The sequence below is a fragment of the Zootoca vivipara genome, chromosome 9 (assembly GCF_963506605.1).
Source record: "Zootoca vivipara chromosome 9, rZooViv1.1, whole genome shotgun sequence".
In the NCBI taxonomy this organism is placed as follows: domain Eukaryota; kingdom Metazoa; phylum Chordata; class Lepidosauria; order Squamata; family Lacertidae; genus Zootoca; species Zootoca vivipara.
Genome location: NC_083284.1, coordinates 74,629,827 through 74,656,777, shown reverse-complemented (window position 1 = coordinate 74,656,777; position 26,951 = coordinate 74,629,827). Strand labels below are relative to the sequence as shown.

Sequence of the window (26,951 nt, the reverse complement as noted above, 5' to 3'; positions counted from 1 at the left end):
AGATCCTCAGGTGGAGTCTGTTCCTCGTCTTCCATGAGCACTTCAAAACGGTTGTGTAATTCTAAGCACTCAGAGCGATCCCTGGGCCTTCTACTTCTATGAGTCACGTTCCTCCATACATCTGGCTGCTGTGTTGGGGAACTGACCTCCTCCTCAGGGAGATCCCCTGTCTCCTCCTTGGTGCAGACAGTGTGCTCTGCTGCATCCAAGAAAAGCTCCAGTTCTTTAATTCTCTGGAGCGTAGATACACGCCCCTGAAGCTGCTGCACCTTTTCTTCCAGAAGGGCAACCTTTTTTTATAGTAGGGCAAAATGAGTTTATGAGTGCTCTTTAGACTGTGACTTAATTCCAAGCAGTTGACTAAAGGCAGGAACACCTTTTGAGCGCTGTAAGTATTATCCAGCATACCTTCAAATTTGTACGCCCCCCCCCCCCTGATTTGTGTTCTTGCTTATTTCAGGTTAACCGTATAGATAAACATTGATGAAAATTTATTATGTCAATAATGTGTAAAACTTCAAAACATTTAAAGATGTTTTACTAATAAGCATACTATGCAGAATCTTTTTTTTTCTTTTGAAGAAACTTTTCATGAAAATCACTTAAAGGTTTTAGTACACAACACACATATGTGAGGGTTTTCCTTTTTATTTTATTTTTAAATCTAAAACAAGAGAGTAGGAATTGTCCTATTTATTGGTTGCTAATGGTACGGTTTTTGTTGAAAGGTGTTTAATTACTTATACCCATAATGTGTTTTCACTCTTGTACCAAAATCAATGAAGCAAACTCAGTTTGTTAATAAATTGCGAATGGTCAGCTTTTTGTCTATTGTAAGCACCTGTCGTATTAAAACATGTACTGTATGCTACAACTGGAAACTGCCTTTAACTGTTCCAAAAGAAAATCACTTTTGGGAGCTGTGTATTTAATGCATGCAGCTAAGTCACTATACTTGATTGTTTATTTCAATAATTTATATCCAACTAGCTGTACCCTGCCACGCGTTGCAGTGGCCCCTCCTCCCCCCAATCGGTCAGCATATCCCTGTGAGTGTTTTGATCCCCCTGTGGTCTGGCCTGTGGCCTGGCCTGGCCCCCGGGATCTCCGGGGAGTGTGGGGGTTCTGGAGTGGGCTGGTCTCAGGGAGGGCTGGAGGGTGTCCTCGGGAGATCTGTGGGGCAGGCTGGTCTCGGGGTGGGTCCGTGGTGGCGGCAGCATGATCTCTGGGGGGTATGGGGGCTCTGGGGTGGTCTGGTTTCAGGGCGGAGTGGTTCCTGTTGGCGGCGGTGGAAGGATCTCCTGGGTGTGCCTGAGTCCGGCTCGGCCTGGTCTCGGGGTGGAGTGTTCTGTGGTATTGGCACGATCTCTGAGGTGGGTGGGGGATGGGAATCGGCCTGGTCTCGGGGTGGCCTGCTCATGGCATCGGTGTGATCTCCGGGGGGGAGGGGGTTGGGGAGGTGGGTGGCCTCGGGTCGGTCTGGTCCTTTGTGGGGATGCGAACTCCGGTACGGGCAAGGGCTTTACAGCGGTCTATTCCGTGGACAGTCCGGGGGGCTCGGCCTGGTCTTGGGGTGGGCGTGGTCTATGGGGCGGGTTGTGTGTCGGGGTGGTGGTGGAATTGGTGGGAAGTGGGTGGGATTGTGGAAGTATTTTTGTCATGTGTGAATTAGATGTCCACTAGAGGGCGCAATATATAATTTTTTTACACAAAAATCCAGGTTTTTTACCTGTCCTAGGTGAGTTCTATCCAATGTAAGTGTATGGAAACACTCCTGTAGGGGAATGTGAGGTTGTGGCCAAATTTAAGAACAATTGGGTAAGCAGTTTCAGAGAACATTGTGCTTTAACAAACATGGACCTCCTTCTACATTTTTATATATATAGATGAATTAATTAAAGAAACACAACCACTTTTGAACTGTCTCGTAAGGTTGTGTCAAAAAGCACCAAGGGAACCAGTTGGCTGAAGGGCAGGATAAAAACGTGTTAAGTGCTATTTAAAAATGTGTAACTTTCTCTTAATGAGTAGCTAGACAGCCTAGAAAACATGCCCACACCAGTTTGTTTTTTTCTAATCCACTGTCAAGCATTAGAGCAGACTCCCTGAGAGTTTCAGATTAGAAATTAGATTTTGACTGTGCTTCATCCTCTCATACAGATTTTCTTAGAAGTATTTTTTCAAGGGTTTAAGAAAAACAAAGCAGCCATTTCCAGTGAGCGGCTAAAACTGTGATGGCTCCTTCTCTCATCTTCACTTTGGCTATGTAACAGCTCAGCTTTCACCAGTTTCCTGGCACCTGTCCATTGCAGATCAGTTGGGCCGACCTACTGTCATGGTGATGGACCTTCTACATTTTTATGTAGATGTGTTCATTCACCAAAGCAGAAGGCAGCTAACAATCAAAGGGGGGCGGGGAAGCAAAATGTAAGCCATTAAAATGTCACCCAGCTTAAAATACCACAGAGAATTTAAAAAAAACACAACAACACCTGAACAAAATTGTCTTTACCTGGCACTGGAAGCCAAAACAAAAGGATGCCAAACTTAACAACTGTTGTGTGGATAACCCAGACACCCTGGTGGTAGACCAATTAACACATGTAGTATGATTTTTTTTTATCCATTTTGTCAGTTATTCTATAGGAGATAGCATCAAACCTCTAGATGAATTGTAATTCATTGGTTCCGAATTGCAGTCACCTTTTGAAGTTCAGGATAATGACAGCCTTGCTGCGCTCCATATCACGGCGCTCCATATCTCCAGACAATCTGCTTCATGGTTTCATGTAAATGTGAAATGTAAGGAAACAAACTGGACACTTGTGGGACAGCACAGGTGATATGTCAGTCCGAAATCTTCCAGCTCTACCTCATGTAAGTGACAATCCAGGAAGGACTAGAACAGGGTCCCCAAACTAAGGCCCAGGGGCCGGATGCGGCCCAATCGCCTTCTAAATCCAGCCCGTGGATGGTCCGGGAATCAGCATGTTTTTACATGAGTAGAATGTGTCCTTTAATTTAAAATGCATTTCTGGGTTATTTGTGGGGCATAGGAATTCGTTCATATTTTTTTTCAAAATACAGTCCGGCCCCCCACAAGGTCTGAGGGACAGTGGACCGGCCCCCTGCTGAAAAAGCTTGCTGAACCCTGGACTAGAACCATTTAAAAAACATCCACCCACTTAAAATATTAAAGGTAAAGGTAAAGGGACCCCTGACCATTAGGTCCAGTCGTGACCGACTCTGGGGTTGCGCACTCATCTCGCGTTATTGGCTGAGGGAGCCAGCGTACAGCTTCCAGGTCATGTGGCCAGCATGACAAAGCCGCTTCTGGCAAACCAGAGCAGCACACGGAAACGCCGTTTACCTTCCCGCTGTAGCGGTTCCTATTTATCTACTTGCATTTTGACGTGCTTTCGAACTGCTAGGTTGGCAGGAGCTGGGACCAAGCAACAGGAGCTCACTCCGTCACAGGGATTCAAACCGCCAACCTTCTGATCAGCAAGCCCTAGGCTCAGTGGTTTAACCACAGCGCCACCTGGGTCCCCTACTTAAAATATTACTTCACTCTAATTCCTCCATTCAGATAAATGGGAGTTCCCATAGGGTTTGTCTAGATTGCATTTGGTATTTGTGCTGGTAATAATACACCTTCAATTACTTCAAAGATTTCAGCTTCCTGGTGAAGACGATTCAACAAATGTAGCAAAAGGCTAAAATGCACAAATGTAGCAAAAGGCTAAAATCAAAACATTTTAAAGGAGAGATTTAAATACAAGTTTAATTGCTGTGTTGAAACCAACCTTCAGCTTTTCCTTCATTATGCCCAAAAACTCTAAACATAGAAAAGGCTAGAGAAATATTCTTTAATTTGTTGGATTTTTAAAACCTTGTGGTTGCAATTTAATTGCACAGTTCAAATAAACTGTAATGAAAGGGAAATATTTACTGGAGTGGATGATCAGGAGTAGCTATGCATTTCCTTTCCAAAAATATGCAATTGAGCAGTCAAGTAGGTAGCGATATTTTGAATATTCCTTTCTGTACAGGGAAGACTGAAACAAAGATATTCCTGTTGACTTTGGCTACAACTCTCTTATAGAACCTAATCATCCTAACTTCTTTGAAAATAAATGGTTGATGATTTTTGAGGGGGAAAGTCAACAAGATGCTCAAGATGGAACTTTGTCTGGCTTCCATTTATAACTTTTAGCCAAACTGTAATCCCAGTAGGTGAGCAAAGAACACCCCATGCTTTATTAGGTACTTATAGGCAAAACCTCAAATCATGATGGACTGAGCGCATCATTCTGAGAAATAAACATTAACCAAAACACACAACATTCAACATTGGGGTGTAGCACTGGACTAATTCCACTCTCTCTGAGCAATTGCCCGTCTCGCACGCCTCGTCCCCATGAGAAAACAATCAGGCCTGGGACAATGTCAAATGAGCGGTAACACTATCACCACGAATAACCTAAATCATCTGACGTCATCAAATGATGGTATGACATCATTTGGGCGCCCAACCCAAAGGAAAATTACTGACTTCTTTGACATCGGGAATGCCTCGAATCCAGACCCATTACTCCCCCCCTCCTGACTACCAGATTCTCAGGCAGAACATTCCTTGCTCCTATTCTTAAGCTGGAATATTGCAGGGTGGAGGAGGAAGAAATCAGACCGAGTTTCTAAAATATGTAAATCTATTTCACGTAATATTATTTCAGGAAACATGGGAAGACGAGATAATGCCACACACGAAGCAGCACAAACTGCAGGGATGTGTGTGTTTCCACTCTGCCTTTTCAAGCAGTGTCACTTTTCAATGTGATAAACAAAAACAAGTCACAATGTTATGAACTGTGCTGCCAAAATATGTGCTGTTTTCTGAGCTTGCCTAATGCCAACAGAAGCTATATATTTCAACCTCAAATACTTTACTGCTTCTAGGCTTTTTACTCTGCAGCCTGGGAGATCTCAGTAGGACTTACTTCTGAGTATGAGGTGGTGGTGGTGGTTGTTTTTAGAAAAATGAACCTCCCCAGAAGCACTGCTGAAGAGTAGTGCATGCATTTAAAAAGTAAAATAAATACTGTGCTACATTCTGTAAGTTTGAATACTGTCTTTTTAAACTTGAGGATTTCTGCAGTGCAGAGAGCTGGACGAATGACCTTTAGGGTCCCTTCCACCTCTTTGATTCTATGATTGTTATTTATTTATGTTTGCACTATTTCTGCAGAAATTGTAAAAATAAGAAATAACCTACGTTACTTAATGATAACAATGTTGAAGTTCAGTTAATTTCAATCACAGAAGATTTTTTAAAATAGTAGCTTGTTTTTTAGTATGTTATTAAAAATAATCTGCTCCGTGCTTCTTTTGGTGTGTTTTTTAAAAAAATAATATTAAGATTAAAACAAAACTTGAAATTCAGAAATACAAACACATCAGGTGATATCCACTAAGTCATATTCAGAGTCAACCTGTTTATGTCAATGAACTTAAGCCCATTGATTTCAATCTGTATCAATCTGTATGACTTAGTTGGGTATCACCCAGTATCTCTTTCTAGATATGAAATTATCTGGAACAAAAGAAACACCTTATAATTAAGTTATGTCCTCGTTGTTATCTGCTTGATCTCCGTGAACTTGCTGAGAGTCCAGTCTTTATCTGTGTAAATAAAAAGCATGAAAAGATAAACGGAAAAAGAAAAAAGGAGGGAAAGAGAAATGTTTGGTTGTCATCTGGCAAGCAGCAAATGAACTATTGGGTCACAATGACTTGCTTTGGGAAAATGTACAGCTTTAGTACAAAAAGATATCCCACATCCCATGCTATTAAATGAATATAAGGTATTCCTTCATATAAGTGTCAAATACTCCTAAAATAGAATTTCTAGTAGTTCTGACAGCCAGTCATCAGTACCAGGGGAGATTTCGACGGCCTATTAAATCAATTGCTTAGCAATTTAGACCCTGTGTAAGCTATCTACCTATGAAACAGAGGGGGTATTGAAGTGTTTTACTCTGGCTGTATTGTGTTGTGAATAAATTTATGTAATATCAAATTTAAGACTGGGTATAGCAAGCAACATTTTTAATACTGTATAAGGAAATTTGTATCTCACCCTCTCACTGCTTCACAATATGTGTTATATTATGGGTCTGCACTTGAGATGATCTTAGATGCAACTCATGGCTATTCAGAAGAATTTGCTGTTGTGTTGACACAATAATTGATAATGAGCTTGCAGAAGGTGGGTTATGGGTTTGTTGTTGTTTTATTGTGAATTTTGTGTTCTCATTTTGTACCTTTGTGTTGCAAACTGCCCAGTGATCTTCGGATGAAGGGCGGCGTACACACTTAATTAAAAGAAGTTAGTGGTGGTTTGTACCCCCAAATCACTATGCAGATCATTATCCATTGCCCCATACCTAAGTCACTGGGGCAGGGGGACCTTTAGCCATTGTGACTCGGCAGTGCAGAGTGCTAAAAAGAAGTTATCACTCAATGACTCTAGGAAGCTTCCTTCAGACAAGTTGTTTAGCTAGCCCAGTGCTGACGGGGGCTGGTGGCTTTCCGGGGTGTCCAGCAGAAGTCCCCTTTAAGAAGGTGTTTTATCATTATCATTATTATAACAATTTTTTATTTATACCTTGCCCATTTAGCTGGGTTTCCCCAGCCGCTCTGGGCAGCTCCCAACAGAATATTAAAAGCACAATAAAACATCAAACATTAAAAACCTCCCTAAACAGGGCTGCCTTCAAAGGGCTGTTCTAAAGATGTTGGCGCTTAAAGTACTTCTAGAACAGGCATAGGCAAACTCGGCCCTCCAGGTGTTTTTGGCCTCCAGCTCCCATGATCGCTGGCTAACAGGACCAGTGGTCAGGGGTTATGGGAATTGTAGTCCCAAAACATCTGGAGGGCCGAGTTTGCCTATGCCTGTTCTAGAATATGCTAACAATGCATGTTGTTTAGTCATTTAGTCGTGTCCGACTCTTCGTGACCCCATGGACCAGAGCACGCCAGGCACTCCTGTCTTGCACTGCCTCCCGCAGTTTGGTCAAACTCATGTTGGTAGCTTCGAGAACACTGTCCAACCATCTCGTCCTCTGTCGTCCCCTTCTCCTAGTGCCCTCAATCTTTCCCAACATCAGGGTCTTTTCCAGGGAGTCTTCTCTTCTCATGAGGTGGCCAAAGTATTGGCATAGACACTGAAATATCCATTGCTGGTTTTCGGTTTCTTTCTTTGAAGCTCCACACAGAATGTGGCAGCTCCACCTAGCGAAGAAGTCTTGGTACAGCCTTGGGTCTCTGTGGGATTTGAAATCCATACTGTAATTGTACAAGGACAGAGGCGGGGAAGGAGCAATGTGAAGGGGGGGGCAGATCCAGGCAGACACAGTAAGCCCCATTAATGGCAGTGGAAGAGAATATAATACCTCTACCTCTCGCTTAAAGGGCAAGGGATAGGAGAACAGGAAATCCTAACTGTGGCATAAAGCAGATCATGCTAGAACTTGTAATATTAACTGAGGTTGACTGTACAGTGGTGCCTCGCTAGATGAAATTAATTCGTTCCACGGGTCTTTTCTTATAGCGAAAAATTCGTCTAGCGAATCCCATAGGAATGCATTGAATTTTTTTTTGCCCATAGAAACGCATTAATTGAATTTCAATGCATTCCTATGGGAAATAGGAATTCGCTAGACGAATTTTTCGTAAAACGCATTCGTCTAGTGAGGCAAGCTCCGCTCGAAAAATCCTTTCGTTAAGTGGAAATTTCATTAAGCAGGGCATTCGTTAAGTGAGGCACCACTGTATGTGCTAATTTGTAAAGTTTCTAGTTCCTGGTAATAATATGGATGTTATCTTTGAAGACAGCAAGCGTATTATATACCTAAAGATTGCCATTTAATCTGGCTAATAAAGTTTGGGATGCTAAAGGTTGATGCAGAACTAAACTGACTATCCATAGGCTGGATCTCTCAAGTGTTACACAGATGGCGTTCCCATCCCATAGAATAATAATGAATCTTAAGCACCATTTTGTAACGGCTTTGGGGCAGCTCTGAGAGCATATGTTTGATTGCCTTTCCAGAAGAACAGCGCTGCCATCTTGGCTTCAACACAACTTCAGCCTTGTAATTCGAGCCACCAACTTTAATTCCTGCTGGGGTTTTGACTGTATGAAGCATTCTTCCTTTTGCAGGATACAAAGAAATGTGTCACTGCTTAATTGGGATATGAATCAAATTTCTTGGTACTCTGCATAATCGCTGTTTGAAAACTGCTGCTGTTATACACACACAACTATTCCAATGCGGTTTTTTTGAATAATATTTATTTATTTTCCTTCACCAAACCTGTACATTTTTTTCACATGCTTATTTACATATACATTTGTTTATTACATTTTTCATACAATATCTCGAGCCCTCCTTTCCCAGCAAAAAAAAAGAAAGGAAGGGAAAAAAATAAAACAAAAATGAAAAAAGAAAGAAAAAGAAAAAAGAAGAAAAGAAAAAAAGAAGAAAAAGAAATTAAGAAAAATATATGCAAGTACATAAAATAAAAAGAAGTGTTTTCTCTTTGGACTTCCTGTTATCTCCATCAGCATACTTTTTTCTCTTTTGTCGTAGAGTGTATATTCAATCCATGCTGTCTCTGTTTTTACATATCGTTTCACATTCCTGTTGCTTGAAACAACCCAATTTCTACAAATCCAAGCAATTTTCTTCCCTTTTTACTCAACCGCTATCATAGAAATTTTGTTCTCAGTATATTTTTTAAACATATTTCTTGTACCTATCCCATTTTTTAACAAATTCTTCTTTAACCTTTCCTCTCAAACTGTTTGTTAACTGTGCCATTTCGGCAAATTCCTGAAGTTTATTTTGCCAATCTATAAGTTTTGGAGCTTCTCTTTCTTTCCATCCTTTGGCAATAACAATACGAGCCGCTGCTAATGAATATAGAAGGATTTCTCTTAACTGCATTGGAATATATTTTTGAAAGGTGATACTTAATAAAAAGATCTCTGGTCTTTTTGGAATATTCCTTCCTAGGATTTTTTGGATCTCGTCATGAATTTTATCCCAAAATTTATTAATATTTTCACACGTCCACCACATATGAAATAGGTTCCCATCGTTTCCCCCACAACTATCCCAATGTTAATACCGTAGATCACAGCAAGTGTGGAGAGCTTTTTCTCCTCCAGATGTTGCTGAATGACACCTATAAGCCCCAGCAAGCACAGCCAATGACCAAGGACAGGCATAGGCAAACTCAGCCCTCCAGATGTTTTAGGACTACAATTCCCATCACCCCTGACCACTGGTCCTGTTAGCTAGGGATCATGGGAGTTGTAGGTCAAAAACATCTGGAGGGTCGAGTGTGTCTATGCCTGACCAAGGATGATGGGAGCTATAATTCAGCAACATCTGGAAGGCCAAAGATTCCTCACACCAGTCTTACATAAAAACCAGAGACTCGCAGTGAAACACCGATAGAAGATTTGGTTAATTAAAATCAATGTGTGGCATTCAGTTTCCTTAGCCCTTGAAGAACAGCTAGTTCCTGCATCTTTAATAGTTCATTAGGAAAGGGAATTGACAAGCTCCAGCTGCTGAATTTCCTTCTTCTGGTCAGCAGCTGCAGGAAGTGTGGTCCTTTCTGTGTCTGTGTGGTCCAATGTTCTAATATCAGGCAAGGTAAAATAGCACTATTTTTCCCCATCTATAAATGTAGATAAATCTCCCCTTTTCCCCTGAAATGAAAGTCAAGACCCACAGGGTCCTGAAAGATGCCACTCCTTGATGTGGTTTATAATGACGGTGCTACTTGTGTGAGGTTTTTGCTCTACAACACTTCTATTCTATTCTGAATTTTTACATTTTTAAATAACCTCCAGCAATTGATGTGACTTGCAGATCTCCTCATGTGGCGGTATATCTGCCGGCTGATTTTAAGAGAATTAATTGCAAAAGCTTTTCCATGTCTTCAACAGAAAACATAATGGAGATTGATGGAGAGAAGATCAAAGAGAAAAGTAATGGTGAAACTAAAGATATTCCTGCAGTGAAGAAGAAAGTGGTAAGTCATGCATTTTTGCACTTTGAAATATAGTACTTAAATGTGTTAATGGTACACTCGGTTTAGAAGCAAAGAGATGCAGTTATTGATAATGGCCAATTTCTTTAAGTTCAAATATTATACAATGGATGGATTAGATTTTTCAGGGTTTTGTGCTCATTTTGCCAAGCTCTCAACTTTTTCCTTGTGTCCCTTAGATTTTGGTTTTATCTGCACTGAACATTTAACAGTCATGGCTTCCCCACCCCCACAGTCCTGGAAACTATAGTTTATTAAGGGTGCCAAGTGTTGTGAGGAGACCCCTCAGAGAGCTGCAATTCCCAGCACCCTTGACAAAGTTCTCAGGATTCTTTGGGAGTAAGACATGACTGCTGGTTTAAATGCATCGGTGTGGATGTGACTTCATACACACTTGCAAATTTAGAGTCTCATCTGCAACTGTACTGTACTGATGCAGCTTCCCCCTTTGGCTGCCAGGAAGGGCAGGTGAGAGCTGGCAGACACAGGAGCTGGACTACCAGTGGCCTCATGGACCATGGGAACACAGTACAGCGTCCAGGGCTGCTGTGATTGATTGGAGTAGTCCAACAGCTTCCAGCTTGTCTACATACCTTGGGCACTAGGAGAGGAGGAACTGGATTGTGTCCTTGATCTTCTTTGTATTGGCTGCACAGCCAGAATTCTTTGATGGAATCTTAAACCTGGATGGTGAGATATGACATAGCTCAGCTGGCAGAGCATGAGGCTCTTAATCTCAGCGTAGTGGGTTCGAGCCCCACATGAGGCGAAAGATTCCTACATTGCAGGGAGTTGGTCTAGATGACCCATGTTGTCCCTTCCAACTCTGCAATTCTTTCTCTCTCTCTGTGTGTGTGTTATCCTTGATTTATGCTGCACTTTCAAAACAGAACACAAGGTCAGGGAGGCTGGGCTGGGGCAATGATCAGTGTCCACAGTCTTGTAGCTGTGGCAAGAGATGGAGGCTTGTCATATACGCTAGAGGTCATTTGGACACGGACTATGGTGAGCAGAATTGTGGACCTCTGGATATTTGCTGTGCAAACTATCTTAAGGGGAAAAACCACCCCCGACATAAATAATGCAAACAGAAATAAATCATTACAACCAGAAGGTATTGCGGAGGAAGAAAAGGGGCTGATTCCGAAACACCATGGAGAATTTGTGGTTTGGCTTCAAAACCAGTAATGGTACTGAGGGTTATCCTTTTTTTGGCTCAGAATATGATCCTCAGTGGAAGGGACGCAGGTGGCGCTGTGGGTTAAACCACAGAGTCTAGGGCTTGCTGATCAGAAGGTTGGTGGTTCGAATCCCTGCGAAGGGGTGAGCTCCCGTTGCTCGGTCCCAGCTCCTGCCAACCGAGCAGTTTGAAAGCACGTCAAAGTGCAAGGAGATAAATAGGTACCGCTCCAAGCAGGAAGGTAAACAGTGTTTCCGTGCGCTGCTCTGGTTCTCCAGAAGTGGCTTTGTCATGCTGGCCACATGACCTGGAAGCTGTACGCCGGCTCCCTCGGCCAATAACGTGAGATGAGCGCCACAACCCCAGTCGGTCATGACTGGACCAAATGGCCAGGGGTCCCTTTACCTTTATGATCCTTGGTGATTTGTGTTGCTTGCTTTCAACACAAAGCTGAACACTGCAGACCTGAAATTACAAGACAATTTAGAATTCTTGGGGGTAGGGACCCTTCTGCAAATATTCTCCACTCTTCTCGCAATTGCTTGTCTCCATCAACAATGAGTCTGTTGAAGTTTACTCGCACTGTTCAAAACAGTATCCAGGCAGCAAAGTAAGTCTGTGCAAGACTGACCAGGAAGGACTGCTTTATCTATTCTTTCCACTTTGCTAGAAAGAAAATGGCAAAAGAGCATCAATGATGGATTTATACTGGACCATCCGCACATCAGTGTGCTTTATTAGTTGTTCTGCAAACCTTCTCCAAAGTTACTGTTTTTGCTACCTGGAGGGGAATTATTCCCACCCGGAATAATTGTTGTATGAAAAGTTACACGATTTTAGTAGGAAACTATGGGTCATTCACCTACTGTAAACAAAGTGATATGGCTGCCACAAAAGGTTCGTGGGCACAAATGGTGTCAAAAGCATGAATATGTATACGCAGCCCAGTGACAGGGTGAGAACAAATCGTGATGTCTGACTCTGGAGAGGCCTGGGGAGGGAATTCTGTGTTCTATGAAAGATATGAGGGGGAGAAAGGTGCAGAAAGAGTGTTGACTTTTTTATATTATTCTAGAATCAGTCGGTATACAGTGGTAACTCTGGTTGCGAATGGGATCCGTTCCGGAGGCCCGTTCGCAACATGAAAACGCTGCATCTGCACATGTGCGTGACACAATTCGGCGCTTCTGTTCATGCAGCAAACCTGGAAGTAACCCGTTCCGGGACTTCCGGGTTCGGCGCATCCGTAACTTGAAAAGACGTAACCCGCAGCGGACGTAACATGAGGTATGCCTGTATGGAAAAAGAAGCTGTTGCATGTATGCACAACCACTAAAATTGTTACTGCTAAATATATTTTGAGTAAGACGGAATTAGAAACTGAAACAATGAATGATTTTGAGTGCAAGTGGCTATAAGATGAAGTTGCGTATCACAGAGTTTTCTTATGTAAACTCTTCACATTTTATAATCTGTTAATTTAGAATGTGAAACTTTAAAGAGGAAGAATCCCTTTGAGCATCACATGTCTCAACACCATCAGTTACACAACTCGTCTAGGGTGTGTCAAACAGATTTGCCCTCGGGGGCCATTAAAGCATTTTAGTATGGTTCCTTTTGCAATGTGAAAATTCATAGTACGCTCTTTGAAAATTTTCATTTCAAATTTTTGCCAGAAATCATTCTAAGTCTTCCTTAACACCTTGGCGCTGCTAGAAAACTTTGAAAGAATCAGGCATGCACTCATTCCACTCTGCCTTAACTCTAGAAATGACTGCAAAATGTCAAACAATCCAATCCAGGGTTTGGCAAGATTGCCTATGCTTTTAGGACCTCTGTGTTAGTTTTCTGGGCTGAAAACAAGCTTGTAACGCGAACTCCCCCTCACACCAAATTACAGATGTACCTCGGAAGTCGAACGGAATCCGTTCCAGAAGTCCGTTAAACTTCTGAAAAGTTCTGAAAGCAAGGCGGAAACGGATTGGTTCCCAATTGTGCAGGTGCGCGGGAAACAATAGCGGAAACCGCACCAGACATTCGGCTTCCCAAAAAAGTTCGAAAACCAGAACACTCACTTCCGATTTTTGAAAATTCAGGAGCTGGAACGTTTGACTCCCCAGGTGTTCAGGAGTACGACTGTAGTCTTTTATAGCTGGATGTGGCAGGATAGTGTGTGTGTGTGTGTGTGTGTGTGTGTGTGTGTGTGTGTGTGTGTTTCACACACAAAGAGTTGAATTCTCTTGCCTCTTCTGGTCAGGACTCAGTAATGTTGTTACTGTTGGCACCTGTCTTGGGAGACAATGGAGGAGTACACCTTTGGGGGTGAAGTCCAACCATTGGAGAGTTACACCTCCTGCTGTGGCTGCAGGGACCAATACAGGAGAGACATGTTTTGCTGCAGCTGGGGCAGAGGAAGGTGTCTGGTTGTGCTGTTGCAGATCCACTATGGCATTTCTGCAGGGGGTTGGACTTGATGACCCTTGGGTAAGGTTACCAGATGTTCCCGTTTCCCGGGGACAGTCCCCAGATTTACAAATCAGTCCCCTGACAAAATCCTATCATTCCTACTGAAGTTGAAAAGTGTCCACGGATTCATTGAAAAAAAATCTGGTAACCTTACCCTTGGGATCCTTTCCAACTCTACCACTCTGATTCCATGGTCACTGTTGAATTTTGGACCAGATATAGTTTCAAAATACTCAAATCTGGCCCCACAGTGTAAAAACTGAAATTGCAGAAAGTACAAAAAATATACCTTTCCTAAACTAAAAGCTCCCCTATTGTAGCTGGATTGTTGTGTTTGTGTTACCATATATGTGAACACTGTTAATGGGAGCAAGAAGAAGAAAAGTTGTGTCCACATTGTAACCAACATTTTAAAATCAGTTTTATAGATTGATTTGTGGCATAAACCCATTTGAAGCTTACAAGTGAAAAAGTCCCAGTTCACATCCAGTCTCCTCTGACAGGCCACTGGGTGCAAAGAGGTGCTTACTATGTGGGGCATTCATGGCCATGAGCATTCATCCACCATTCATCTGGCTTTGCTTTTAGGATATTTGCATGTCTTCCTGTTAACCTTTTTTTGCCCCAAATTTCCCTCGGTGCCTTTCCCCACCGCTTTCCAAACTGCAAAATTCATGTTCTAAAGCTGACTTGTTGCACTAGGCTAGGGCAACAGGCCATGCATGTAAGCCTAAAGTCTTGGTATGCGCTTGAATCCCTCCTGCCAAACAGGCTGGAGCTAACCTGCAAGAGTGATGATGCCGGACTCCCCGATGTACTCCCCCCTTGGCTCCTGAAGATGTTGCCCCTTCAGACATTACTTGAGAACATTACACAGTGCACAAAACAAGTGTGTGGGTTTTTTTCCCCCCTTTCCTTAATCGGACGTAACATGACGCAGCGCAGCCGTTGCATAACATGCTGAGAAGCCATGTGCTCGAGAACAATCGGATTCTTTCACAGAAGGGAAGCGGCAGGCAATAAGCAAAGTGCCTCCGACGCACCCGGTCTCGTGGACGGGGATTTCCTTGCATCCATCCACACACACACACACCCCTTGCAACCCACTCTAGAAGGTTTCTAATAAGCCCGACGACATTTAGGGTGACCTTGCTACCTCTCTCCGTGGCTCCGCAGCAACTAGTCAAAGCTATTTTGAGCGGCCCACGGCAGGGGGAAGCCCCCTTTTCGCCGCCCTCTATACCTTTCCAAAGCATCTCTCCCCCCACCCCCATGCCTGCCGCGGGGAGCGAGCAGCTGCCGCCGACTGCGCCCCGGTGGCTGTGCGGTTGCACTCCGGCGTCGCTCCAAATTTGCGTTGGCAGGATCTGGCGGAGAAGGCGGTGCAGGGCCGCTCCCTCCCCCGGCGCCTTCCCCGGGCTGCTCAGCCGCGGGGCCCGGAGGCGTCTCGCCTCGCTCCACCTTTGCAACGCCCCGCCCGCCTGGCACAGCCAAGCAGGTACCGGGGCGCCGCCGCCGCCGCCACTGTTCATGTGCACCGGGCGCGCCGGAGGAGAAGGCCCCGCGCCGCCCCCAGCATGACCAATCTCGACCCGTTGCTCCGAACGGGCAGCCAGAGAGGAAGGAGAAACGTAAGGAGCCCCGCCGCCACGCGGCCCAGGGCTGGGCTGGTATGGGCTGCGCTCCACGTGGCTTTTCCGCGGCTCCAGCCCGCGCGCAACGCGGTTTTCGCCCAGGGCGCGCGCGGAGGTGGCCTGGCGCTTGCTTTTCCCCGGGCGGGAACGCGGAACGGGGCGCGGAAGAGACGCACTTGCGGCGCCAGCTTCATATGGGTGGCAGGTGGGGAGAGCGCGGCTACCCTCTCTGTTCTTCTGGATACCTCTCTGGGTATTGCGGAAAGTGCGCTTTGCACGCGCTCAGATGCCAGCTTCACTCACAACCAGTCTTTCAAGGCTGCGCGCGTGCGTTTCAATGGGGAGATTCTTGCACAGAATAATCCCCAGAGACAAAAAGCAGGCGCGATCCCAAGGGACTCCTCCTGCGCCAGCCCGGCTCTTGGCTGGTTCCCATTCGCTTTGGGGGGGAGTGGGGCTGGCGCAGGGCTCCAAGTGCCCAGGGATTCTTTGTCTTTTCTGCGACGTTCAGCGGGACTTGCACCAGAGCCCTGCAGACCGCGGACTTCTTCCCTTTCCAAAGAGCTTTGGCGCAACAGCTGTTGGATAGCAGAGCTAAAAATACTGCCCGGCACAGGGTACTATCGCCCAAGGAGAAGAACTGTATCGAAATGAGCTGGGTGGTTATTATTAGCCCTCTCCGAAGGGGCAGAGAGAGAGGAAGTGTAAACAGAGCAGGCAGAGAAAGTTCTCTGCTCTTTTCTGCCCTCCCACCAGTTTTAATCTCTACCTGTGTGCTCCCCTAAGCCCTAGACTTAACCCTTTAGCTGTCATTCCCGGCTGAAAAGAAGCCTCAGAACTTATGTTTGAGCTGCAGCTAAGCACATCCCTCCAGGTTCATGCTTGCTTCTCCCAATGCCAGCCAGAGACATTTGGCAGCCTCAAGAAGAGCCCAGTTGGCTTCCGCAGACTAGGGACAACGCTGAACATTGTAAACCTTTGGGGGCGGGGAGGAATTTGTATTTTGCACGTCTTGCTTTAAAGTGTGCCTTTGAATATACATTATCGCTGGTCTTTATATCTTTATCAGCATACCATGCATGAACAGGAACAGTACCATACATCTACCCCTGCAGAATTTTGACAATTACTGGTGTAACATGTGCACACACCATATATTTAAAGCCCAAGAATCCTGGGAACTATTGTTTGTCCCCCACAGAGCTGCCGTTCCAGAGCTGTAATTCAGCAAACTACAGTTTCCAGAATTTTGTTTGGGGAGGAGGGTATTCTTTAAATCTAGAGTGCATATTTGTAATCAGCGGTTAAAGGAATAAGCTAGGAAGTTCTCCCTTCAAATCATGATGAGCCTTAAACTCTCTAGCTGCCTTGTGTGCACACAACCGTTCTCTGAGCCCCACACATGCAAGGCCACAGCTGTGGGGAGGGCTCAGGGAGATTCCAGGTATCTTCCCCAAATTTTCAGTTTATTTTTTTAAAATAAAAGACCCTTTATATGTGCAGGTTGTATTATGAATGAACCTGTAGTGCCTGGGCAACGAGGGCAAAGAAACTTCAATAATTGATAAGCATTGGGCCCTAATTTTTAAATTTCAGAAAACAGCATGTTATTTTAACAGTATTTAATCAGATCACTTTAAGCCTTGGTTCTTCTGCTCTGGTTCTTCCAAGCAGGCAGCATGGTGGGGTGTCCGTGCTCACTTGACCTTTGATCGGTCATGTTTCTGGTGCTTACCAGAAGGTAGAAGGGGCGGGGGGATCTTCACAGCGCACCTTCCACCGCCTTGCCCCTTTCTCCCTCTCATCCAGGATAAGGTCAAGTGAGAGCTGGCACCTCACCTCACCACACCATCTGCTCCTGTTCCCGCTCTGGTTATGGGAACTTACAAGGTTTTGCTCGTAAGGAATATTAACATTGTGTATTTTGAATGCTTTGGATATTCCAGAGTGTTGTATATTTTTCTGCATATTATCTAGTCCAGGCACATCCAACAGGTAGATCGTGATCTACCGGTAGATCACTGGACGTCTGTGGTAGACCACTGGTAGATCAGTGGCTCCCCCCAAAGAAGCTGAACTTGGGCTCCCCTAAAAAAACTCAACATTTTGGCCCTTCACCCCCCCCCCCCAAAACGGGCCTTCCCTCTTCCCTAAAAGAAGCTCAACAAGTTTGACCTGAACCCCACACAACAGGGCTTTCCTTCCTAATAAAAAAAGCTCAAAAACTTTGACCTGAACACCCAAGAAACGGGCTTCCCTCTTCCCTAAAAAAAGCTCAACAACTTTGACCCTTTTTGGGGGTAGATCACTGCCAGTCTTTAACTCTGTGAGTAGATCGCAGTTTCTTGGGAGTTGGCCACCCCTGTCAATCTGACTTCTGGCTTGGATTTGGACTGGAGACCATTTTGGCTGCCCTAGATTATCTATACCAGAAACTCTGCAAGTGGACTGCATCCCTTGCTGGACCTCTCAGGGTTCATTTGGTACCATCAGCCATGGTATCCTGCTTGACAGCCTTGCTGGGTGCTCTGTTTTATGGTTCTCCTCATGCTTCCTAGATTGTTGGTGGCAGTGAGAGATTTCCACTCAACACCTTGACTTTTGATGTCCCACAGAGATCATTTTTATCTCCCGTTGATGTGAATGTGCTGGGAGAGATTGAACAGCAATTTTAGAGTGCATTGTTATCAATATGCAGGTAGCATGCAGATCGCTCCTTTCTATAATGTGATTACTCAGAAAATTCAGAGTTATCTGAGTGGCGAAGAGGACTTCCCCAGGAACAGTGGTTCAGATTGTTTTGAACTGCATAGCTCTTCTCTCAAAACAACAACACAGATTTGTAGTTTGGGGTCCTTCTGGCTCTGGTTTTGCTATGTCATGTTCAAAGTGGCTGACCAACTTCAGGTGGTGAACCAACTCTTCCTGTTTCTTGAGAGGTCTAGCCTAGCCATGGTGGCACATGTCTCAATCACGTGTGTTGTCAGAACATGTGTTGTCAGAACATAAAAAATGGCAGCATGCTGCTGATGAAAACAAAGTTTTGTGCCCTGTTTAAGTGACAGAGTTCTTTTCTGATTAAAATAAAGGATGTTGTCAATCACAAGTACTGTTTAATTGGAACCTCTGCATCTTTTGAAGAATGTGGAGAAGTGAGTTTAGCCTTACAACAATCCTTCAAGGTTTGTTAAATTTTGTCTGTGCCATGGAAACACGGGCTCATCTTAAGGTATCAATCTCACCCTCCATCTGCCTTCTATTTGTTTGTTTGTTTGTTTGTTTGTATATCATGCATTCGAACACCCAGTGTTGGTGCTTTGCTAACAAACTATCGCAGGCTATTATTAGCACAAAATCTGGACTTTAGGCTTGGTGAAACTCAGTATGCTGAGTTCATGGTTACCACCAACCAGATACATTACCTATGGACTTTTCAGAACTCTGCTCTGTTGTCACTTTAATCAAATCCATCACCATGACACTAGGTCGGCCCAACTGATCTGCAATGGACAGGTGCCAGGAAACTGGTGAAAGCTGAGCTGTTACATAGCCAAAGTGAAGATGAGAGAAGGAGCCATCACAGTTTTAGCCGCTCACTGGAAATGGCTGCTTTGTTTTTCTTAAACCCTTGAAAAAAATACTTCTAAGAAAATCTGTATGAGAGGATGAAGCACAGTCAAAATCTAATTTCTAATCTGAAACTCTCAGGGAGTCTGCTCTAATGCTTGACAGTGGATTAGAAAAAAACAAACTGGTGTGGGCATGTTTTCTAGGCTGTCTAGCTACTCATTAAGAGAAAGTTACACATTTTTAAATAGCACTTAACACGTTTTTATCCTGCCCTTCAGCCAACTGGTTCCCTTGGTGCTTTTTGACACAACCTTACGAGACAGTTCAAAAGTGGTTGTGTTTCTTTAATTAATTAATCTATATATATATAAAAAAATGTAGAAGAAGGTCCATGTTTGTTAAAGCACACTGTTCTCCGAAACTGCTTACCTGATTGTTCTCAAATTTGCTCACAACCTCACATTCCCCCAAGGGAGTGTTTCCATACACTTACATTGGATAGAACTCACCTAGGACAGGTAAAAAAAACCTGGATTTTTGGGGTTTTTTTAAAAAAAACCAGACCCCACCGCCAACGCCTACACAACGGAGGCCGGGATACCCGCCTCCTCCCCTACCACCAAACAGACTGGACCAGATCAGAGGTAGACCGGACCCCGCTGGGAGTCACAGGGATGAATCGAGGGGTGGGGGAAGGAGGGGGTACAGGAAGGGAGATCAAAACAGTCACAGGGATATGCTGACTGATGGGGGGAGGGGCCACTGCAACGCGTGGCAGGGTGCAGCTAGTAGCAGGGCCAGCTCTAGGTAGACCCCCGGTGGCGCGGTGCGGAAACCATGCTGTGCCCTGCAAGGGCGGGGGCGCCGGAGCGATCTCCGCCCCTCAGCACCAGGGCGCGCGACCTGCTTGAGACTGCCCTGGCTAGTAGTTTAATAAAAGCTTACTTTGACCAACCACAGCAGCTTGTGGGACTGCGGAAAGGTTCCAAGGGCATTTTGCCAATACAGTACTCCTATGGAAAATGGCATGGCCAGGTTGGGATTTGCAAATTTTGAAGAAATTTCCAAGAGCACATTGATCAAAAGTTGCTGATGTTACTAATGTTTTCCTTAAAATAATGCGTACCCAGAAGTCGTAAACTTGGATCAGGACATGAGTCGGGTCTTGTTTATTAACGTGTGGGGACCAACTAATGAGTGAAATGGCTAGTTTAGGACATCTGTTTGAAGCTGATTTGGGTCAGCTAGATTACTGCGACAGGAAGTGGAAATGAATGCAAATTTATTTAAATGGATTTACTTGTTTGATTGATTGATTTCTCAGTTTAAAGGCTGATCAATGAGCAACATCCCTACATAATATGCTTGTGCAAACATTTTTAAGAAGACATTTTCAGTACCTGCTACGCCAGAATATTTCAGTTAACTGGAAGAATTTATGTTCAAGATAAGATATAATAATGTTTTAAATACAGATGCTTATTCTAAAATTATGATCTCTTATTGTACTAGTTATAGCTCTCATAAAATTTGGCAGGGTATTCCCCCCCCCCATCTTTATTTCTACAAACAGTGCTCAAAAGATATGGTACTCGTACCAAAGGCTGGGTTTTAAAGCATCCTTTGTTGTAAAAACTGTAAACAAGATTTTTATTAAAAGCCATGTGTGATTTTCCCTCACCTGCTCTCCTTTTTCCTTTGAAAAGAGTGGCTGGGGCAACTCAGTTAGATGGGGTGGCATATAAATATATTATTATTTTTATTGATTTACAATATTTCAACCATTTCCATTTTTCTTTTTTCATGTTAGGACTGGTCTGCTAGTCTAATTGTTGCTGCTTTGGCCGGAGCCTTTGGGTCCTCCTTCCTCTACGGCTACAATCTTTCGGTAGTGAATGCTCCAACAGTGGTGAGTGAATAAAAGTTCTAAAACCTAAGTCCAGGCTGGCTCGATGTGGTGCAATCTCACTCGTTACATATGGGATTGTTAGTTTGATGGAGAAACGGAATCTTACTTTATCAACCACCAGCCACTGCAATTTATATACAGTGGGACCTCGACTTACGACGTACTCGACACCCGATGTTTTCAACTTATGAGCAGGAAAAGTGGCCATGCGTTTACGATTTTTTTCGACATCTGAACGGAAAACCCGTTCGCGGCTAGATGCGGTTTCCTCGACTTACGAATTTTTCCGTTTCCAATGCATTCCTATGGGAAACCGCTTTTCCTATGGGAAACTCGACTTACGAAGCTTTCGACCTACGAGTGTGCATTCGGAATGGATTAAATTCATAAGTCGAGGTCCCACCGTACGTACATAGCACATCAAACTTAGAAAGTTACTGAGTTAACCATTATACAAATTTGAGTCTTAAGTACCATAGTGACCCTTATTTTCATGACAGCTGCTAAAAAAATTTGTGGACTTGATTGTCTCAACCTGCAAGGGAGAAAAGCCACTTCAAAATTAGCTAAATGCCCCAGTGAGATGATTATAGTGGAGTAATTAGCTTTTCCCACAAATATCTGTAAAAGGAGTTAAAATAGCAATACATCACTTCTTGGACTTTTGACAATGAACAAGCATAGTTTTATGATTAATTTATCCTTGCTTACTTTGCATCATACCAAATATATTCTAATATTCAAAACAAAATAAACCTTAAACCTTGTTGTAGCCATTCATTCATTTCTATTTTTGTAATTAAAAGGAACCATGCCCTAAGTCCAGTAGTGGGCAATATAACCACAACATTTCACATGTTTAGAAACATTGTAGTACAGTAGAACCTCGGTTGTCGAACATAATCCGTTCCAGAAGACCATTCAACTTCCGAAACGTTCAACAACTGAGGCTCAATGGACGGTTGGCAACAGGGCAGTCTCGAGCAGGTCGGGCGCCCTGGCTCTGAGGGGCGGAGATCGCTCTGGCGCCCCCGCCCTCGCAGGGCATAGCATGGCTTGTGCGCGGCTTCACCGCGGAGCGCCCCACCTACTGGTCCGGCACCCTGGCGCCCCGCACCACCAGGACTCTACCTAGAGCCGGCCCTGGTTGGCAAAATCCATTGAAAAAATGGAGAAACGCACCTCGGAAGCCATTCAACTTCCGAGGCATGTTCGAAAACAGAAGCATTCACTTCTGGGTTGTCAGCGTTTGACTTCCAAAGCATTCGACAACCTAGGTTCCACTGTATGTTTATTTCTGGTATTTCTTACAACCCAGGGCAAGTTACATGAATGAAAAGACAATCACAAAATAATAATCAAACTATGAAAAAAGAAGAATATTTATCACCATCATCATTATATTTGTACCCCACCCATCTGACTGGTTTGCCCCAGCTACTCTGGGTGGCTTCCAACAGATATATATAAAAAAAGAAACATCAAACATTAAAATCTTCCCTATACAGGGCTGCCTTCAGAAAGTCGTAGAATTGTTTCTCTCTTTGACATCTGATGGGAGGGCGTTCCACAGGGCAGGTGCCACCACCTAGAAGGCCCTCTGCCACATTCCCTGTAGCTTCACTTCTCTCAGTGAGCGAACCACCAGAAGGCCCTCGAGCTGGATCTCAGTGACTGGACTAAGTGATGGGGGTTTAAACAGGGCTGAGGCCATTTAGGGGACTAAAGGTCAGCACAAACACTTTGAATTGTGCTCAGAAACATATTTTGAGCCAATGTAGGTTTAGGTCTGTTGCTATGTGTTCCCAGGGGCCGTCAGCAGCCTAGCTGCCACATTCTGGATTAATTGTAGTTGCCAAGTCACCTTCAAAAATAGCCTTGTGTATGGCGCATTGCAGTAGTCCAAGCAGGAGATAACCAGAGCATGCACCACTCTGGCGAGACAATCCATGGGCAGGGAGGGTCTCAGTCTGTGTACCAGATGGAGCTGGTAGACATCTGCCCTGGACACGGAATTGACCTGTGCCTCCATGGACAGCTGTGAGTCCGAAATGCCCCCCTTGGTCCATTAGGGGCACAGTTATCCCATTCAGGACCAGGGAGTCCCCCACACCTGCCCGCCCCCTGTACCCCAGAAACAGTAATTCTTTCTTGTTGGGACTCCACCTCAATCCATTGACTGCCAATGAATAATAATCATGCTTCACATCCAAAGGCAGGGTTAAATAGTGTGTCATAAGCAGTTGGTGTCAGTTGCAGCACTCTAGGGATGGAGTTGCGCAGGTTTTGAGCCACCATGGAGAAAGAAAGCCCTAGAGTGAGCCTGTAATAGGAAGAGAAGCTCCATCAGATATTTGGAGGCTGAGCTGTTTAGCGCTTTATCTGTTAACACCCTGAATTGGACGCAGAAACAAATATTCTGGGATTTTTCCTTCTCAATCTCCTTTACAGATGTATTAAACTACATCCTCATAATCATCATTTTTAATATTGTATACCGTCTTTCTATCTTACAATACTCAAGGCGGTTTACAAGCTGAAGAAACAATCAATAAAACAACAGCAAGCCACAGTACATAAAATAATACAAATTGAGAAGCAGAGATTAGATGGTGGAGTAAGGCAGGTGGAAGGAGGCCTTGCCTGACAAAGTCTCTCCCCTCCGTGTTCCTTCGTGATGCTATCCCACATGACTGTGCTGTGTGTGTGTGTGTGTGTGTGTGTGTGTGTGTGTGTGTGTGTGTAATTCTGCTATCTGGACAAGGCTGATCTTGTAGGACAGCCAGCACCAGGCTTTTGAGGGCAGCTGAGCCGGAAAATCCCCTCCCACAAAGCACTCGCCTGTGTCTTATGGTGGCCACAACTTCTTCCCCTCCCCAAGCTCATTCTGATTTCAAACAAGGCCCTTCTCTCTGGGTATTGGCTGTCTGATTGCCGGCCTGAATGAGTCTTGACGGATTAGCAGGTGTAAGCAGGAGCTCCCACATTCACCCAGATGGAGAAAAGGAGAATTCTTTCTTACCATCTTTCTCTGTCTAGATGGTGTGGAATCTGCCTGCTTTCTCTATGCGCAATCCTACCATCTACAGCAAGAGGTGGCAAGAATACACAGAGGAATTATACCAGAAAGATATGGAGGTCTCGTACACCCCAGGTAGTGTCGTTGCTGACCTTGAGCCAGACATCTTGGAGAGTGAAGTCAAATGGGCCTTAGAAAGCACTGCTAATAACAAAGCCAGTGGAAGTGATGATATTCCAGCTGAACTATTTAAAATTTTAAAAGATGATGCTGTTAAGGTGCTACACCCAATATGCCAGCAAGTTTGGAAAACTCAGCAATGGCCAGAGGATTGGAGAAGATCAGTCTACATCCCAATTCCAAAGAAGGGCAGTGCCAAAGAATGCTCCAACTACCGCACAATTGCGCTCATTTCACACGCTAGCAAGGTTATGCTTAAAATTCTACAAGGCAGGCTTAGGCAGTATGTGGACCGAGAACTCCCAGAAGTGCAAGCTGGATTTCGAAAGGGCAGAGGAACCAGAGACCAAATAGCAAACATGCGCTGGATTATGGAGAAAGCTAGAGAGTTCCAGAAAAACGTCTACTTCTGCTTCATTGACTATGCAAAAGCCTTTGACTGTGTCGACCACAACAAACTATGGCAAGTTCTTAAAGAAATGGGAGTGCCTGATCACCTCATCTGTCTCCTGAGAAATCTCTATGTGGGACAAGAAGCTACAGTTAGAACTGGATATGGAACAACTGATTGGTTCAAAATTGGGAAAGGAGTACGACAAGGTTGTATATTGTCTCCCTGCTTATTTAACTTATATGCAGAATTCATCATGCGAAAGGCTGGACTAGATGAATCCCAAACCGGAATTAAGATTGCCGGAAGAAATATCAACAACCTCAGATATGCAGATGACACAACCTTGATGGCAGAAAGCGAGGAGGAATTAAAGAACCTTTTAATGAGGGTGAAAGAGGAGAGCGCAAAATATGGTCTGAAGCTCAACATCAAAAAAACCAAGATCATGGCCACTGGTCCCATCACCTCCTGGCAAATAGAAGGAGAAGAAATGGAGGCAGTGAGAGATTTTACTTTCTTGGGCTCCTTGATCACTGCAGATGGTGACAGCAGTCACGAAATTAAAAGACGCCTGCTTCTTGGGAGAAAAGCAATGACAAACCTAGACAGCATCTTAAAAAGCAGAGACATCACCTTGCCTACAAAGGTCCGTATAGTTAAAGCTATGGTTTTCCCAGTAGTGATGTATGGAAGTGAGAGCTGGACCATAAAGAAGGCTGATCGCCGAAGAATTGATGCTTTTGAATTATGGTGCTGGAGGAGACTCTTGAGAGTCCCATGGACTGCTAGAAGATCAAACCTATCAATTCTTAAGGAAATCAGCCCTGAGTGCTCCCTGGAAGGACAGATCATGAAGCTGAGGCTCCAATACTTTGGCCACCTCATGAGAAGAGAAGAATCCTTGGAAAAGACTCTGATGTTGGGAAAGATTGAGGGCACTAGGAGAAGGGGACGACAGAGGACGAGATGGTTGGACAGTGTTCTCGAAGCTACGAACATGAGTTTGACCAAACTACGGGAGGCAGTGCAAGACAGGAGTGCCTGGCGTGCTATGGTCCATGGGGTCACAAAGAGTCGGACACGACTAAACGACTAAACAACAACAACAACCATCTACAGCAGAAAGAAGGTGCATGGTGGTGGCTTCAACTGTGTCACAGTGGATCGGAGATCAGTCGTGCATCTGTCAGATGTTCTGAGTGGATGGGTACATTCATAGCTATCTCTCATGTGCTGCCCTTTTCCCCTCCAATTCTGGGCTGAGAGATCATTATCAAATGATGCTGATGTAGTGATGTAAATGGCCTGCCAGCTGCTGGGCCATATGATCACCTGACGAATGGCGTTAGATCAGCCATCCCCAAACTTCGGCTCTCCAGATGTTTTGGACTACAATTCCCATCTTCCCCGACCACTGGTCCTGTTAGCTAGGGATCATGGGAGTTGTAGGCCAAAACATCTGGAGGGCCACAGTTTGGGGATGCCTGCGTTAGATTATGCATGGTACCAAAAGATCTCAAGGCTGCAGCACAGTGTACTGGCAGCGGCTATTTTTACCTGCTTCTGTGAAAGTTATTGAGAGTTGCAGTATAGGGCAGGCTGGCTCCCTGGTGTGTGCATGTACCACAGTGGAAGCAAGGTGCCTGTGAGCATTCATATTACAGCCCCCGTGCTAGGTGGCAGCTCTGAAAATCGAAAAACATTAAGATAGGGCTTGGCTGTACCACAGCTGAAAATCCACATTTTCCAAATCCATTTTTTTGCATTGTAGCCATTTTCTCCATGGTTCCATACCTACGTGGGTTGTTTGTTGTTCTCACATTCAGTTGTATTAGGACCACACATTTTGCCTGTTTGGATTTTGGATCTAGAGTCATCTTGTTCATTGAAAAAATCCCCACCCATGGACCCTTTGTAAGTCCCAGGTCCCATAAAACCCCCTGCCCTTCTCTTCTATCACTGCTTCTGGTGGAAATAAAGAAAACATATGCACTCTGCTTCCTTCTCTTTCCCCCACATATTTTCATGGCACCGTTAGATTGCTACTATGCTCTGATTAAACTTACTTTCCATGTCTAGCTAAAAATGGGTTTCAGCAATCAGCCTCACTTATCTTGCCCTGCTATCAGCTCTATCAGCCACGCAAGTGGTTTGCTGTGAGTACATTGCTTCTTTTTAAGGAGGAGGAAATCCCTGGCAGGGCAGATGCCATTGCCGTTGTAAAAAGGTGGTTTTCCTACGGCGAGACTCATCCATTGCACTTGCAGGTATGCTGACCCCATGATTTCCCCAAACCTGGGAGATTCGGCTGCATAATTTCTTCCTTTAAAGGAGAAGATAAACTTCTAGGTTTGGTGTTGGTATTTCTCTGCGGTTACAGAAGCAGGCACCAGTGGATCTGCTGTGAGTTGCTTTTGGTGGTGAAGCTGTTGGCAGATTGTGACAGTGGCTCGTAGGCAGCAGAATAGTAC

General features: G+C 44.5%; 1 protein-coding gene across 3 annotated transcripts in view; it reads left to right on the top strand.

The window, feature by feature from the left end:
* Nucleotides 1–341: 341 nt before the first annotated feature.
* The window catches only part of SLC2A9 (solute carrier family 2 member 9), a 76,746-nt gene continuing 50,136 nt past the window's right edge, over nucleotides 342–26,951 (top strand). Inside the window, exons 1-3 of one of the 3 annotated variants that reach the window (XM_060279063.1) lie at nucleotides 342–388; nucleotides 10,025–10,110; nucleotides 20,789–20,887. In XM_060279063.1, coding sequence (XP_060135046.1) covers nucleotides 10,033–10,110; nucleotides 20,789–20,887 — 177 coding nt within the window. In that variant the 5' untranslated portion in view covers nucleotides 342–388; nucleotides 10,025–10,032. Of the gene's footprint in view, nucleotides 389–1,031; nucleotides 1,050–10,024; nucleotides 10,111–15,247; nucleotides 15,406–20,788; nucleotides 20,888–26,951 lie in introns of those variants that run through there. The other 2 variants (XM_060279064.1, XM_060279066.1) reach the window with 2 other exon arrangements.